The sequence below is a fragment of the Mangifera indica genome, chromosome 12 (genome assembly GCF_011075055.1).
Source record: "Mangifera indica cultivar Alphonso chromosome 12, CATAS_Mindica_2.1, whole genome shotgun sequence".
Taxonomy (NCBI): Eukaryota; Viridiplantae; Streptophyta; class Magnoliopsida; order Sapindales; family Anacardiaceae; genus Mangifera; species Mangifera indica.
In genome coordinates, this window is record NC_058148.1 from 15550484 (window position 1) to 15562324 (window position 11841).

Sequence of the window (11841 nt, forward strand, 5' to 3'; positions counted from 1 at the left end):
TCTACTTTGAGTTCGCTTCAAACTAAATTTAAACCCCTACTTCCGCATAGTAACAGGAGTGTATGCAATTGTTAGGATAATTTTTTTCCAGTTAATTCTAATAATTCAAAAATGCTTTGGCACGTGCACGAAGCAATCCACTCGTCAAAAGGCAATAAAACATGGGTCCCGTACTCGTGGCCGATGGATCTTGTAACGCGCCAAAGGTGATTCAAGTAAATCGTCGTAATATTACAGTCAGTCCCCACACAAATTCAATTCAATTTAATGTCGCTTACTCCACCCTCTTTCTTTCTTCCTTGTCCCTCTTTTCGCCATGAAATCCTCTCGCAATTTCGCCTTCTCCGCCTCCACAACTGTCACCTACACTTTCAAAAATGACCATTCTACCCCTCCCCCGACCAACGAAATCCTGATTCAATCCTCCCAAGGACAGCCATCTCCCATCACCGTTCATCTCCCTCAACAGCTCCAATCACAATCCGCCGCCAAGATCCAATCCGTCTACAGGGCCCACGTGATCCGGATGCTCTACAAGAAAATCTCATCCGTCAACTCTGAAGCTTACCGCTTACAGCGACTAATCCAACGTCAGGAAACCGTGGACTCCGTAAGGAGGGATGAGCGCGAGAAACTTAAAATGAACGAGGCGTTGATGGGTTTGCTTCTTGAACTAGACTCTGTTCCGGGTTTAGACCCGTCAATAAGAGAGGCGAGGAGAAAGGTGAGCCGTACGATCGTGGGATTGCAGGAGATACTTGATGGGATCTGTGCTGCCAGAGTTGATGATGAAAATGATGGGGAGTGGTGTCCGTACCGTTGCTGGGGATATTTAGATAAGATGGTTGAACAGACGGAAGAAGAAGTCTGTAAAGAGAGAGGTGGCGATGAGATGGAGAAATTTTGTGCACAGCATTTGGGGTTTCGTTGCTTGCAGAGGTTTCTTCAAGACTAAAACAGAGGCTAATACTAAATGTTCTGTAAATTTTACTTTAAGAAAATGCTTTTTAGTTCCTGTTAATTGCGGAGTTTTAAATCTCGGATACGGCCGGAATCGGTGCCAAACCGGTTAGAGTGAAGGTTAAAATCTGTTGTAATTATTGGATTGGATTAATTTGAAGTTGAATCATGTAAATAGTTCTGAAAACAAGTTGAGCCACATGAATTTGACTTTTAAGCTGAGCTCAAAATCAAGCGTGATGTTTAACTGTCACAGAGAGCTCCTGAGTTCATAGCTCGAATTAAGATATCTTTAATTCTTATAATTACAATTTTTAAATTTATTAAAAATTACAAATTTTACATTTGAAGGTTATTAATAGGTATATCAGATATTGTTTTGGCAAGTTAGAATTAAGAATTTTCTAGCTCAACAAGTTAGCTAGAGCTCGGTATTAATGTTATCGGCCTAAGTTAAGAGTTAAATATTGCAGTATTTGATTTGATTATACTAACAATTTAATCATTGGGTTAGGTCGATTTAACTATAATGTAATTGAATTATTAAAATTTATTTTAAAATTTTAATTATATTAGATTACGTCACCAAAGGGATCAGCCAATCCCTTGGCAAACCCTTTGACCTACACCAGGTTCAAATCCTTACACAGCGGTTAATCGAGTACAAAATCAGAACAACGATATTTCATAGGATCCGAAAACATGTATATGATAGGTACACATAAAAGTTTGATGGTGGGCAACTTATCTTCTTCTAAGCCGCACAGCTGCATTTGCATCTGTATATGCACTTCTTGCAATCAGAAAGCCTTGGTTCGCCACCATTGCAGTCGCACTTGTTCACGCACTTGGCCTTGGAACGGCCGCCCCACAAGCACCGCGCCATGCAGCGAATCAGCGGCACACATTTTGGGCAACCGTACTTCATTTGATCCACCACGCAGTTTCTACAATCACCTGGGTTCGATTGACACGCCAAAGCCGGCGACATAACTATCAGCCACAGCATTATTGACATTAGAGCAGCTCGTTTTGGCAGCAGCAGCTTCTTCTCGTTGATATCCATTGCACAGCTTTCTTCTTCAAGCTCAAATGGGGTTGTGAATCCAAGCCGGAGGGATTTTATAATAATATGCAATGAAGCATTATTGATTGCCTCATTGATTGCCGCTGAGTAAATTTCTTGGTTAGCTCAAAGGTTTATAAAGAAAGGATTGTATCGAACTGCACAAGTTGGACTCAGTTTAGTGTTAGACTTGATTTCAATGGAATTTGATTCAAAATTTTAATTTAATAATTTGGTTTGAGTTTAATTAGAATTTTTTATAATAATCTTGTTTATCTCGTTAATAATATTATTAATCTTAGTAACGATCCTTTAATAGCATTATTAATCAATTTGAATGATTTTAAATTTAAACTCAAATTGATCATTATGAATTTTGAATTAAATAAACTGATGTCTGAACTAAACTTGAATCCAATCCTTGGTCACTGTGAATGTGTTTCCATGAGGTGCCCTGTTTTGCGGCCAGCCACGGATAACTCATTAAAGGCGACATAAATACTGGCCCTGAGTCAAATTCACAAGGGAAAATATCATATATGGATGAGCAATGGGTTAATGCTTCTCTTCTCGCCTTCTGTCGAAGTTGACTATCTGAAAAAAATTCTCGTTTCTTGTAGTATTAGTTACAGTCCTTCCACTTCAATATGGATAATGGATGACGTCAATATATATATATATATATATATATATATATATATACTCCACGATTAAGATTCAACGTTTTGACCAATTTAAATACCATGATGTGTTTATTTTAAGAATATATAACTAGCTTTTAAAAAATATTATTGAAATTTATAAAAAATTGATATCCCTCTGCATTTCTTAATGACTCATTTATCCTTCTTATACAAAAGTTGTAATATTAAAAAAATCTAATTTTTATTTTATTTGTATGACATATTATATTATACCATTTTTAAAATACTAATAATAAATTAATAAAAATTTAAAGTTATATCTAAATATCATAAATATTCTTAAAATAATTAAATTTATTAATACATATTATATCAATTTTTTAGACATTTTAAAATGCATGTTATTTTTTATTTATATTATATCATATATCACATATCAAATAACACTAATATACAAATAAATATATACTTATATATGTTATCATATAATACACATTTAAATATATCATTACGTGATTAAATATTATTTTATTATTAATTTAAAATCACTCAATCATATAATAATATACATCAAATAGATACTCAAAATATCTACACATACATAGTTTTATTAATGCTAATAAATATTGTGACTGCTACAAATGAACAGTGCAACTCATAGATTTAGACAAGGAAAAGGAGGGGGGAAGGGTAACACTGCACTGCTTTCAAGTTTTTGTTTTTTTTTTGGTCCACCCGCACCGAATCATGCTGTTAACAACCTCAAACTACGAATATATAGCTCAACACAACGGTAATTAATAATGGTGAAAAGCAAAGAATTACAAGGAGGACTGTATGTGTTTGAGCTCAAACTGCAAAGCTCAACTTTTATTGATTGATTTGAGACTCTTCCCTGAAAGAAATGAATTTTCACTTGCTCCTATTGTTTCCAAATCCTCTCTCCTCTTCCTCATACTGTATAATCCACCAACCAGTCTCACATAGGACTAAAATAAATAACAAGACACTACTGCAAAAGAAATATGTTAAAATCTGAAGCAGATTTCGACTCCAAAACACCGTCTTTTGATTGAGTGAAGGGCCAAGCAATGCAATTCATCGGATAATTCATCACACTTCATGTGTCTCCTGCCACTCTTTACGAATGTCGAATGTATAGTTGATCTCCAAGTGGCACTTGTTGTCATCATCAACAAACTGAAAATAGCAGAAGCAGAACATCAGAGGAATCATTAGGAGAATCGCAGATAGATAGGTGCCTTGTAAGACTCTCACAAATTTGATATCACATTCATATTTTATAAAATACATGTTTTGTTCTAGGCCTGAACCAATTGAGTGGATCATTCATGGTGTAACTCATGCAGGTATGAAGGAAAATGAACATAGCCCCACGGCATTAGCTGCAATAATTATTTCAGGGCATGACTTAACTGGTGTCAAAATCAATATTGAATAGATAAGAAGTTATGCATTTCCTTTTTCCATACTCCTGAAAGCAACTACTCACCTAGGGCTGCAATCGAGCCAACCCGAGTATTGTTGGGTTAGAGTTTGGCTCGGTAAAATGGTGAATAACATACAAGAAAGCACTATAGTTCAAACCTAGGGCTGGGTTCAAGCCGACCTAAGTCTTAAAATGGGCTGGCTCGAAATCGACTCATAGACATAATACCCAGTTTGATTTGAGCCCTAAAATTGTTTGCATAGACTACAACATCAACTAATACCTTAGAACCTACCTTAGTTTTAGCTGAATATGATCCTCTAGCAAACATGCCAGACGGAGTAGTTTCCTCGGGCATCTCATGTATGTAAGTTTCTACCTGAGGGCTGAAGGTTCCAAGCATCTCCTTTGTGCTATCAACTGTCACAAGGATTCATAGTTCGTGTGAGGGAGATAATCATACCCAACCCTTCATTGGGCTAATTCTTAAACAAAACTAGAGAGAAAAATACACAGAGAAACAGAGATTACCCTTGACACCAGTTTTCCAAACTGTATTAGTGTATTTGAGGCCAGATACAATATTGTTGCTAACCTGGAAAGTGAACTCCAGGCTGTAACGGCTACCTTCTTTTAAGGTAAACCACGAGCCTTTCACTTTGCCATCTTCAGGAACTGCGAGAACAATATCAGGTCTACCAGGGGATTTGATTGAGAGGCTCAAGATCTTAACCTCTGGTTCTAGTGTTTCTACATCATGACAATGGTAACAGAAACTGTAAGAATGCAGATGAAAATTGAAATCTATCCCATTAACAAGCAGAAATATATAGTTTAGTACAAGAAAAAGAAACAAAAAAAGGAACCGACATCTACCAGCAGTGAGCCAAATTGAAAGAATGTTCCATGGCAAACATTTGAGAATGGACAGAAACAACTGACAAATTGTTGAATTTTAACCCTGTTGGAATATATACATATATACACATATACACACACAGAGGTTGATCCACACTCTTAAGTTTAAAAGATCAAGATTTCTAACATGGTATCCGAGAGTTAAAACCCATGTAGACCCATAGGTAATCTTGTTTGGCGAGCAAAACAACGTCTAGTTAAGAAGAGCTAGATGCAAGTGTCAATCCAGGTTAGATTAGCTCAAGTCATTTTACCGATTGGAATCCAGAAAATTATCAAAATTTCTAACCAACCCCATGGCAAAATTTATCTCTTAATTCGTCCAAGCAGTTTCATAAGAGGTTCCCCATCTGAGAGCATCCAAATATTCATCAAGATATCTGATTCCGTGGAACCAATTCAAAGAGGCAAAACATTTAACCCGCAGTGTATGCATTATCAAAGTGACCTTTCAATTGATAAAGAGCAAAAAACATAACTTTAAAAGCATTGAGATTGAAAGATCTTAGAATCCAATCAAACTTAAGAGAAGAAAATGAAGCAAATGACTGTTCTTTTACCTCCAACAGAATCAATATCCACACTTCCAAGAAGCTGTTCTTTCCATCTCCTCAAGCTCTCATCATCCTAAATCCTCAAAAACCAGCACAAAAGGAAAAGACATTAAAAGAAGAGAACAAAAAGAAGAAGACAAAAGAAAAGACAAAGAAAGACAAAGAAAAAAAACCTTATCCTTCTCAAGTTGTTGTTTAAGAGTGCACTGAGGGCCCAACTCAATCTTTCTATCTTCTTCATCTTCATCCTCAGTTGCAATAATAGAACTCTCACTCATATGTCTAGATATAGCTCCACTACCCGGCTCATCATCTACCTGTTCATTTGGAGGTGTTTTTGTTTCTGTCTCACCCGAAACTTCGCCACCACCACTCTCATTGCTTTTGTCATCAAACCCCATGTTGCTGGAAATTGAATCAACACCAACCGCTAGAGACATCAAAAGTCCATCAATAGTAACACAAAACAAAGATTAAGAATCACCACTCAGTCACTGACTAAATGAACGAATGCAAAAGCAGACCAAGCAGAAGCCAAAAAATTAGGCAAATGGGAAGCCAAACCAAGACAACCCACCAAAGATTACCCTTGAAAGAAAGAAAAGATACCTAGAAAAAGAAGGAGAAAGCAAGATAGGGATGGGTTTGTTATGGAAAGAAAGTTATTACGAAGAAAAAAAGAAACAGTCATGTGGTGATCCGCAATTCTGAACCAATCAACTTTGAAAAAGGAATTAGCAGAATGAAAGAGAGAGACAGAAGTGGAGAGACCGCGCAGGTCACTCCTGCACTGGCGTACACGAAGACCATGATTCGAGGGGGGTTATTTTCATTGATTTCTCTTGTTTCTAGAGAGTTGTTAGTACAATTTTTTTTTTTTTTTCTACGCACACAAACACACAAGAGAAAAGGAACAGCCTGGCCCAGGATTGAGTGGATGAAAGATGCTGTTTGACTCATTCTCATGATTGGATCACTTGGTTTTCATAGAGTGCGCATCTCTCTGACTGACTAGCTTTTTATCCTCGTATTAAGTCTTCAGTGACGCTTGTTTTTTTTTTTTTTTTTTCCACACCACCTTCACTGGGATGAACTCCAATTTTTTCCCCTTTTGATTTAGGCCAATTTAGTCAAAATAAATGTGGAGAGATAGTAAAATTGATTGGGTATTAAAATTTGTAGGAAAAAAATATTGAATTAGAGTCTATATTATATTTATAAAATTTTTATTTATTTAATATAATAATTATAAAAAAAATATAAAAACTAAGACTATGACATAAAAAAAAACTGATACATAATAATGTGTATTATTATATTAATAAATGAACTCGTTATATAATACTATTAAATAACCCTATAATGATATATCAATCCATTAATAATTAAAATCACTTTTATTGCATCAATGTTTATAAATTATAAATTTAAAGGGAAATTTAATTATTTTATTTAGAATGATGTTATAGTCACAAATTTGATTAGATTCTCTTCATAAATCATATGTTTTTTTATGAAGAAGTATGTTACTGAGAAATATATCATGTTTTTGAAAATGATTTTCTAAGAAGTTATTGACACAAGCAAATTCATTTGTAAAGTACTATTTAAAAACCACGTTGAATCAATTAGTTCAACCAAAAATAGTGATAAATTCAATATAGATCATAATAAAAATTCATTTTAATTATTTGATTATATAAAGTTGCATTTCAATTATTTGGTTAAACTAGTTCAATCATTATGTGCACATTAACATTAATAAAATACGTTTTAAAGTTTTAATAATGTCATATTGACATCATTATTTTGCTTGTAAGATTCGCAAAGTGACTTTTTGATTTTCTTAAGGCCTAATCCAAGTTATCGTTGTTATAAAGCTTCAATTATATAATGTTATAAGTTTAGAGGTTTAATACAGTGTAATTGTCAGTGTGACACCTTTGAATACATTAACTCTTGAGGGTCAGTCTTGCATACATCCTTTACAAGTTTAGAATCAATGGTTTTATCTTATTTTAAACTCACAAGAGAAAAACTCTAACTCTCAACTAATTTATTTAGAGATGATTTGGTCTCACACTTTTCTTGGGTTGTTTGTGTTACAATGATTCACTTTGAGCCATAAGAGTAAGCATGGGCTTGTAATATAAAACACAATTTATAGCTAAATGAACATTGACTTCATATTATCAAAAAATAAATATTTGAAGAAGAATATGAACCTATTTTGACTTCTGCCCATTAGGAGACCATAGAGAAGTGGCTAAACATCCAGAGATTTTAACTTGTCTCTGACTCCGATGATTTAAAATTGGGCTCTCAAACTTCTGAGGAGTCGGCATATAGACAATTAAAATACTTGGTGTCAGTTTTTTCTCGACCCCAACATAATGGAACTCAATCGATGATGTCATCATTGATTATGAGGCCGTTCCAGAGACTCCATCCCCAATTTAATGGCCTCTTCACATGGTCTGGCTGAGAAATTTATGCTTCTTAACCACTCTAACTAGTTTTGATGCCCTTCAATTGGGGGAAATGATCAGTTTATGCTTCAATTTTGCATTTTAAGTAACTCAAAGATGAATAAAGATTAAGATAAGGAAGTTCTGGCCAGCTAAGATGATGGTGAAACAAGCAGATAACTAGCATGGCCCTCCATTCCATGGGCTGTCATTTCTTTCCTTCCAAGAGGCTAAAAATGGAGGCTTTACCATTACTGCTGAAAGGACAGACAACTAAGCATAGCTACGGCGACCCTGGTTTAAATTCTTTCCTGAAAGCTGTAAACTGCAGAGTCAGCTTTAGAAACATTTATGAAGTCGATGGACAAGAAAAGGTAGATAAATAAATTTGGTATTTTATAACATTACCTACTTTGAAATAGTCCGGATGCACAAGTTTGCTGAATACAACTCAGAAAATCATAAAAAAGGATGGTGTTGAAGATGAACAAATAAATATCACTGGTATCAGTGATTTTTGTAGTAAATGGTGAAGGCATAATTAGAGATGGATTCAAACTGAATATAAACAAAGAGTGATTTGAATTTAATTCGAATTCACAAAATCTAACTTAATATATATTAAGAGACAAGTTACTAGAAAATTGTCAGAGAGAGAATAAAAGTCCTCGACAATGATAAAGAAAAAAATTTGTTAGAAAAAACAGATTTGTTGTTATTATCAACAAAAAGTAATCGAAAAAGATAAATATGATGGTGAAATATAAAACTAATAAATGGAGTCTTCCATGCATTGACGAAATGACTATGATTTGCTTATCCTTACAATTATTCTGATGTAATGCAATTAAAGACTTTACAAACAACTAATGTTCTATAATTATTGTAGACCTAACAAGGAAGAAAACAATCTTGGCAAGGTTTATCATGTCAATAGAAGGCATTTCTATAAGACAAAAGTGACAGTGTAGACAAAGTTATATAATCACGAGGCATCTGAAAAACATAATGAACCAAATGAGATTCTATTATCTTGTCCAGGCCCCACAATTTGGGTACGATTGAAGAAACAAATCTTTTAAATTAGTCTCAAGCATAGTGACAGATATAAACATTGCATTTTCATGTTCCATCAAAGGCCTCTGATTAAAAAAGAATTCTTTTGATGAAGGTTAAGATTTCAACAATCAAATTATAACAACTACAGAGTGTTTAATACAAATAGTGCTTGCTCAGGCATGTTTTGGTCCAGGCTTCTGAATATAAAACAACTCTTAGTTCCGAAATGAAAATTAGGATTTCAAAAATAAAGTAATACCAATAACAAAAAGCAAGTATTATCCGCAACACACAAAAAAAAAGGGCTGCTCCTCAGCCTTGTCTTGTTCATCCCTGCTCATTAAGTTTGCAAAACTTGATACACCTCATTTATAACATGTATGGATTAAATAACCTTCAAACCTGAAACCCAAATATCAATCACTTCCCCACTTTTTCAAAACTCTCTCTTTAGCTGAGACACGCCCATAGACTTCCTTCTTTGACATACCACCAAAATTAGCAGGACCATCAGGAGATGCCTTCTGAAGAAACCTTGAGGTTATGAAACTGAACCCGTTTCTTGTACCTCGCAAAGCATACAACAGTGGATTGAAGATCACAGCGAGAAGCAGTTCCCCTTTAGCAACTATGAGATACTGTCAATGTGAGAAAATTTATGAGCAAAACAGATAGAGAAATGACCCTAAACATGTACGTCAACCTCTTTACCTTTAAAGACAAAGAAAATTGCTTACCATGATGATAATGCCGAGCACCGCAAGACTAGTTTGTTGTGCTTCTTGCCAAAAATGATCACCATTTGACCAGCCAAACCGTCCCCCCCATCCAAACCAACCTCCTCCACCAGCATCGCCTCCACCACCTGCCTCTTCTCTTCTCTTAATCTCTTTATTCCACTTCTCAAATTCAATTTTCTTTCCATCAAGTGCACTTTCTAAGGCTTTCCTTGCTTGTTCCTGCAACCATAAATATGGATATATTAAATCCACCATGCAAAGGAATCAACATTATTAAATAGGAGAACATTAATCTTTCAAATTCTGACATCCATGAAAACAAATACGGAGAAAGTGTTACATGTCAAAAATAAGATTCAGCAAGTCAACCTCAAGTAGTTTGGGAAAAGAAACAAACTTAGTAGTTTTATTTTTCATATTTTTTGAGTGATTTTTCAGTTTCAAGCATCTTACTCAGAAAAGTAGAACAATGACACATCTACCAGTTAAATGGCCAAAACATCATTCAAATATTGCACAATTATAATAACTCAAGAAAACTCCGATGGCCACCCCCCTTTGTATATGTGCACATATGCCATGCATCAAAAAACAATTCTAAAAAGAACATATCAAGCATCTTATTCAGTGCAGTAGTCCAATGTTTGATCTAAAGGCTCAAAGCAAGTAAAGTTGTAAATGTTGTTCCATCATATCATGTTATTATTTGGTTTACCAGTAAGATAGCTCATCAACAAACTCATAGCGATGGTAATACATGGTTACCCCAGGTGGTGGAGCTTAACATAAAGTGAAGTCCTCCATAAAACACCTCAAGTTGATAGAATTATCCATAACTTCTCCAATTTTATGTGAAGACCTTCTATCAAACAGTAACTCTAGAAATCAGTACTCTCACTTCCCATAATGTATTACTTTACTGCATCATTATTCAATAACTACTACTTGAGCATGAATACGAATTTGGTTATTACATGACGCCCTCACCTTTTCATTGAACACTAACCATTCTAGTATTCATACCCCATTTAACATTAAAGACATAAGGAAGCTCCAGATATTCAACTAAAGCTTCTTCCTATTTGACCCATTTAGAAACCAGACAGTATAAAATGATTCACAGAGCTCCAATTCCCAATTTCAGAGCTTCAAACTAGGGTTGGATTCAAGCCACGCTAGCTCAGACTCAATTCACATTTGGCTTGTTTGCCCTCTAGTGACACTGTTTACCCCATTGGTAACACTATTTAACCCTCTAGTGACACTATCTACCCTGCTGGGAGCCCTTACTGATACCAGTCACCAGCTTAATCAAGCTCAAGTTCAAATTCTAGTTGAGCATTACAATTTCGAGTCAAACTCAAATTGGCACTTGTTCAAACTTGGCTCGGCTCAAATCCATCCCTAAAATTCATTAATTTTATTCTGATTCTTGTCATGGAATTATTATTTAATTTAGTGTTCAACATAAAAAGGCACCAATCAAGCCTTCTTTTCAAACTACAATTAGATATTCAATTCCAAGCACAATCAACTCAAAAAAAATCTGCTTCTGTCAGACTTTGCCCTCATCAAAACAAGTAATCAAAGCTTAAAAAAATCGTAAATAAATTACAGAAAAAAGAGAAACAGAGATGATAAGTTGGTACCTCTCTTCGATTGTCTGAAAAGAGGCAAGAAAACTTGCCATTGCACTTAAGCATCCGGAGCAGGAAATTCCAATTTTGGTTTTGGTAGTCGTTCTGATAGAGGCGGAACCGATTCGATTCGGGTCGGGTTGAATACGAAGAACTGAGAGGGTTTATGTTGACAACCTGAGACATTTTTTTGCATCTCCCGGTTCTTGTGTTGGAACCTGCTTTGTTTGGTTACATCGATGTGTATACTAAAACAACAAACTCTTATTCGGGTTGGGTACAGGATAATCCGAACTTGGCCCAGGTGAATATGGCTCACATTGGACTCGAATTCACCCCTTATCT

The 11841-nt window shown here is 35.1% G+C and overlaps 4 protein-coding genes across 4 annotated transcripts; 1 reads left to right on the top strand and 3 right to left on the bottom strand.

Annotated features, from left to right (window-relative positions):
* Positions 1-143: 143 nt before the first annotated feature.
* Positions 144-1147, top strand: LOC123193011 (BAG family molecular chaperone regulator 5, mitochondrial-like). The gene has a single exon (XM_044605759.1). It carries the CDS (start codon positions 317-319, stop codon positions 953-955), a length of 639 nt encoding a protein of 212 aa, XP_044461694.1. The 5' UTR covers positions 144-316; the 3' UTR covers positions 956-1147.
* Positions 1148-1613: 466 nt separating this feature from the next.
* Positions 1614-2102, bottom strand: LOC123193726. Its single transcript, XM_044606811.1, has one exon. It carries the CDS (start codon positions 2024-2026, stop codon positions 1715-1717), a length of 312 nt encoding a protein of 103 aa, XP_044462746.1. The 5' UTR covers positions 2027-2102; the 3' UTR covers positions 1614-1714.
* Positions 2103-3249: 1147 nt separating this feature from the next.
* Positions 3250-6577, bottom strand: LOC123192187 (rho GDP-dissociation inhibitor 1-like). Its single transcript, XM_044604651.1, has 6 exons — positions 6202-6577; positions 5766-6022; positions 5599-5665; positions 4652-4870; positions 4416-4540; positions 3250-3870 (listed from the first exon to the last, which is right to left on the bottom strand). The coding sequence occupies exons 1-6, from the start codon at positions 6281-6283 to the stop codon at positions 3784-3786; spliced, it is 837 nt and encodes a 278-aa protein (XP_044460586.1). The 5' UTR covers positions 6284-6577; the 3' UTR covers positions 3250-3783.
* A 2757-nt stretch (positions 6578-9334) lies between these two features.
* LOC123192580 lies at positions 9335-11735 on the bottom strand. Its single transcript, XM_044605178.1, has 3 exons — positions 11509-11735; positions 9857-10078; positions 9335-9757 (listed from the first exon to the last, which is right to left on the bottom strand). Exons 1-3 carry the CDS (start codon positions 11680-11682, stop codon positions 9536-9538), a joined length of 618 nt encoding a protein of 205 aa, XP_044461113.1. The 5' UTR covers positions 11683-11735; the 3' UTR covers positions 9335-9535.
* Between the last annotated feature and the right edge of the window lie 106 nt (positions 11736-11841).

What these genes read in the sequence shown, in the direction of transcription:
- LOC123192187 (XM_044604651.1), bottom strand. Translation starts at nt 6,283, where the DNA reads ATGACTGTTTCTTTTTTTCTTCGTAATAACTTTCTTTCCATAACAAAC. An exon ending in GGATATTGATTCTGTTGGAG is followed by an intron (nt 4,871 to 5,598) that starts GTAAAAGAACAG and finishes GTCATGATGTAG; the next exon opens with AAACACTAGAACCAGAGGTT. An exon ending in CATATTCAGCTAAAACTAAG is followed by an intron (nt 3,871 to 4,415) that starts GTAGGTTCTAAG and finishes TGCTATTTTCAG; the next exon opens with TTTGTTGATGATGACAACAA.
- LOC123192580 (XM_044605178.1), bottom strand. Translation starts at nt 11,682, where the DNA reads ATGTCTCAGGTTGTCAACATAAACCCTCTCAGTTCTTCGTATTCAACC. An exon ending in TTTCAGACAATCGAAGAGAG is followed by an intron (nt 10,079 to 11,508) that starts GTACCAACTTAT and finishes TTATGGTTGCAG; the next exon opens with GAACAAGCAAGGAAAGCCTT. An exon ending in TGCTCGGCATTATCATCATG is followed by an intron (nt 9,758 to 9,856) that starts GTAAGCAATTTT and finishes TCACATTGACAG; the next exon opens with TATCTCATAGTTGCTAAAGG.
- LOC123193011 (XM_044605759.1), top strand. Translation starts at nt 317, where the DNA reads ATGAAATCCTCTCGCAATTTCGCCTTCTCCGCCTCCACAACTGTCACC.
- LOC123193726 (XM_044606811.1), bottom strand. Translation starts at nt 2,026, where the DNA reads ATGGATATCAACGAGAAGAAGCTGCTGCTGCCAAAACGAGCTGCTCTA.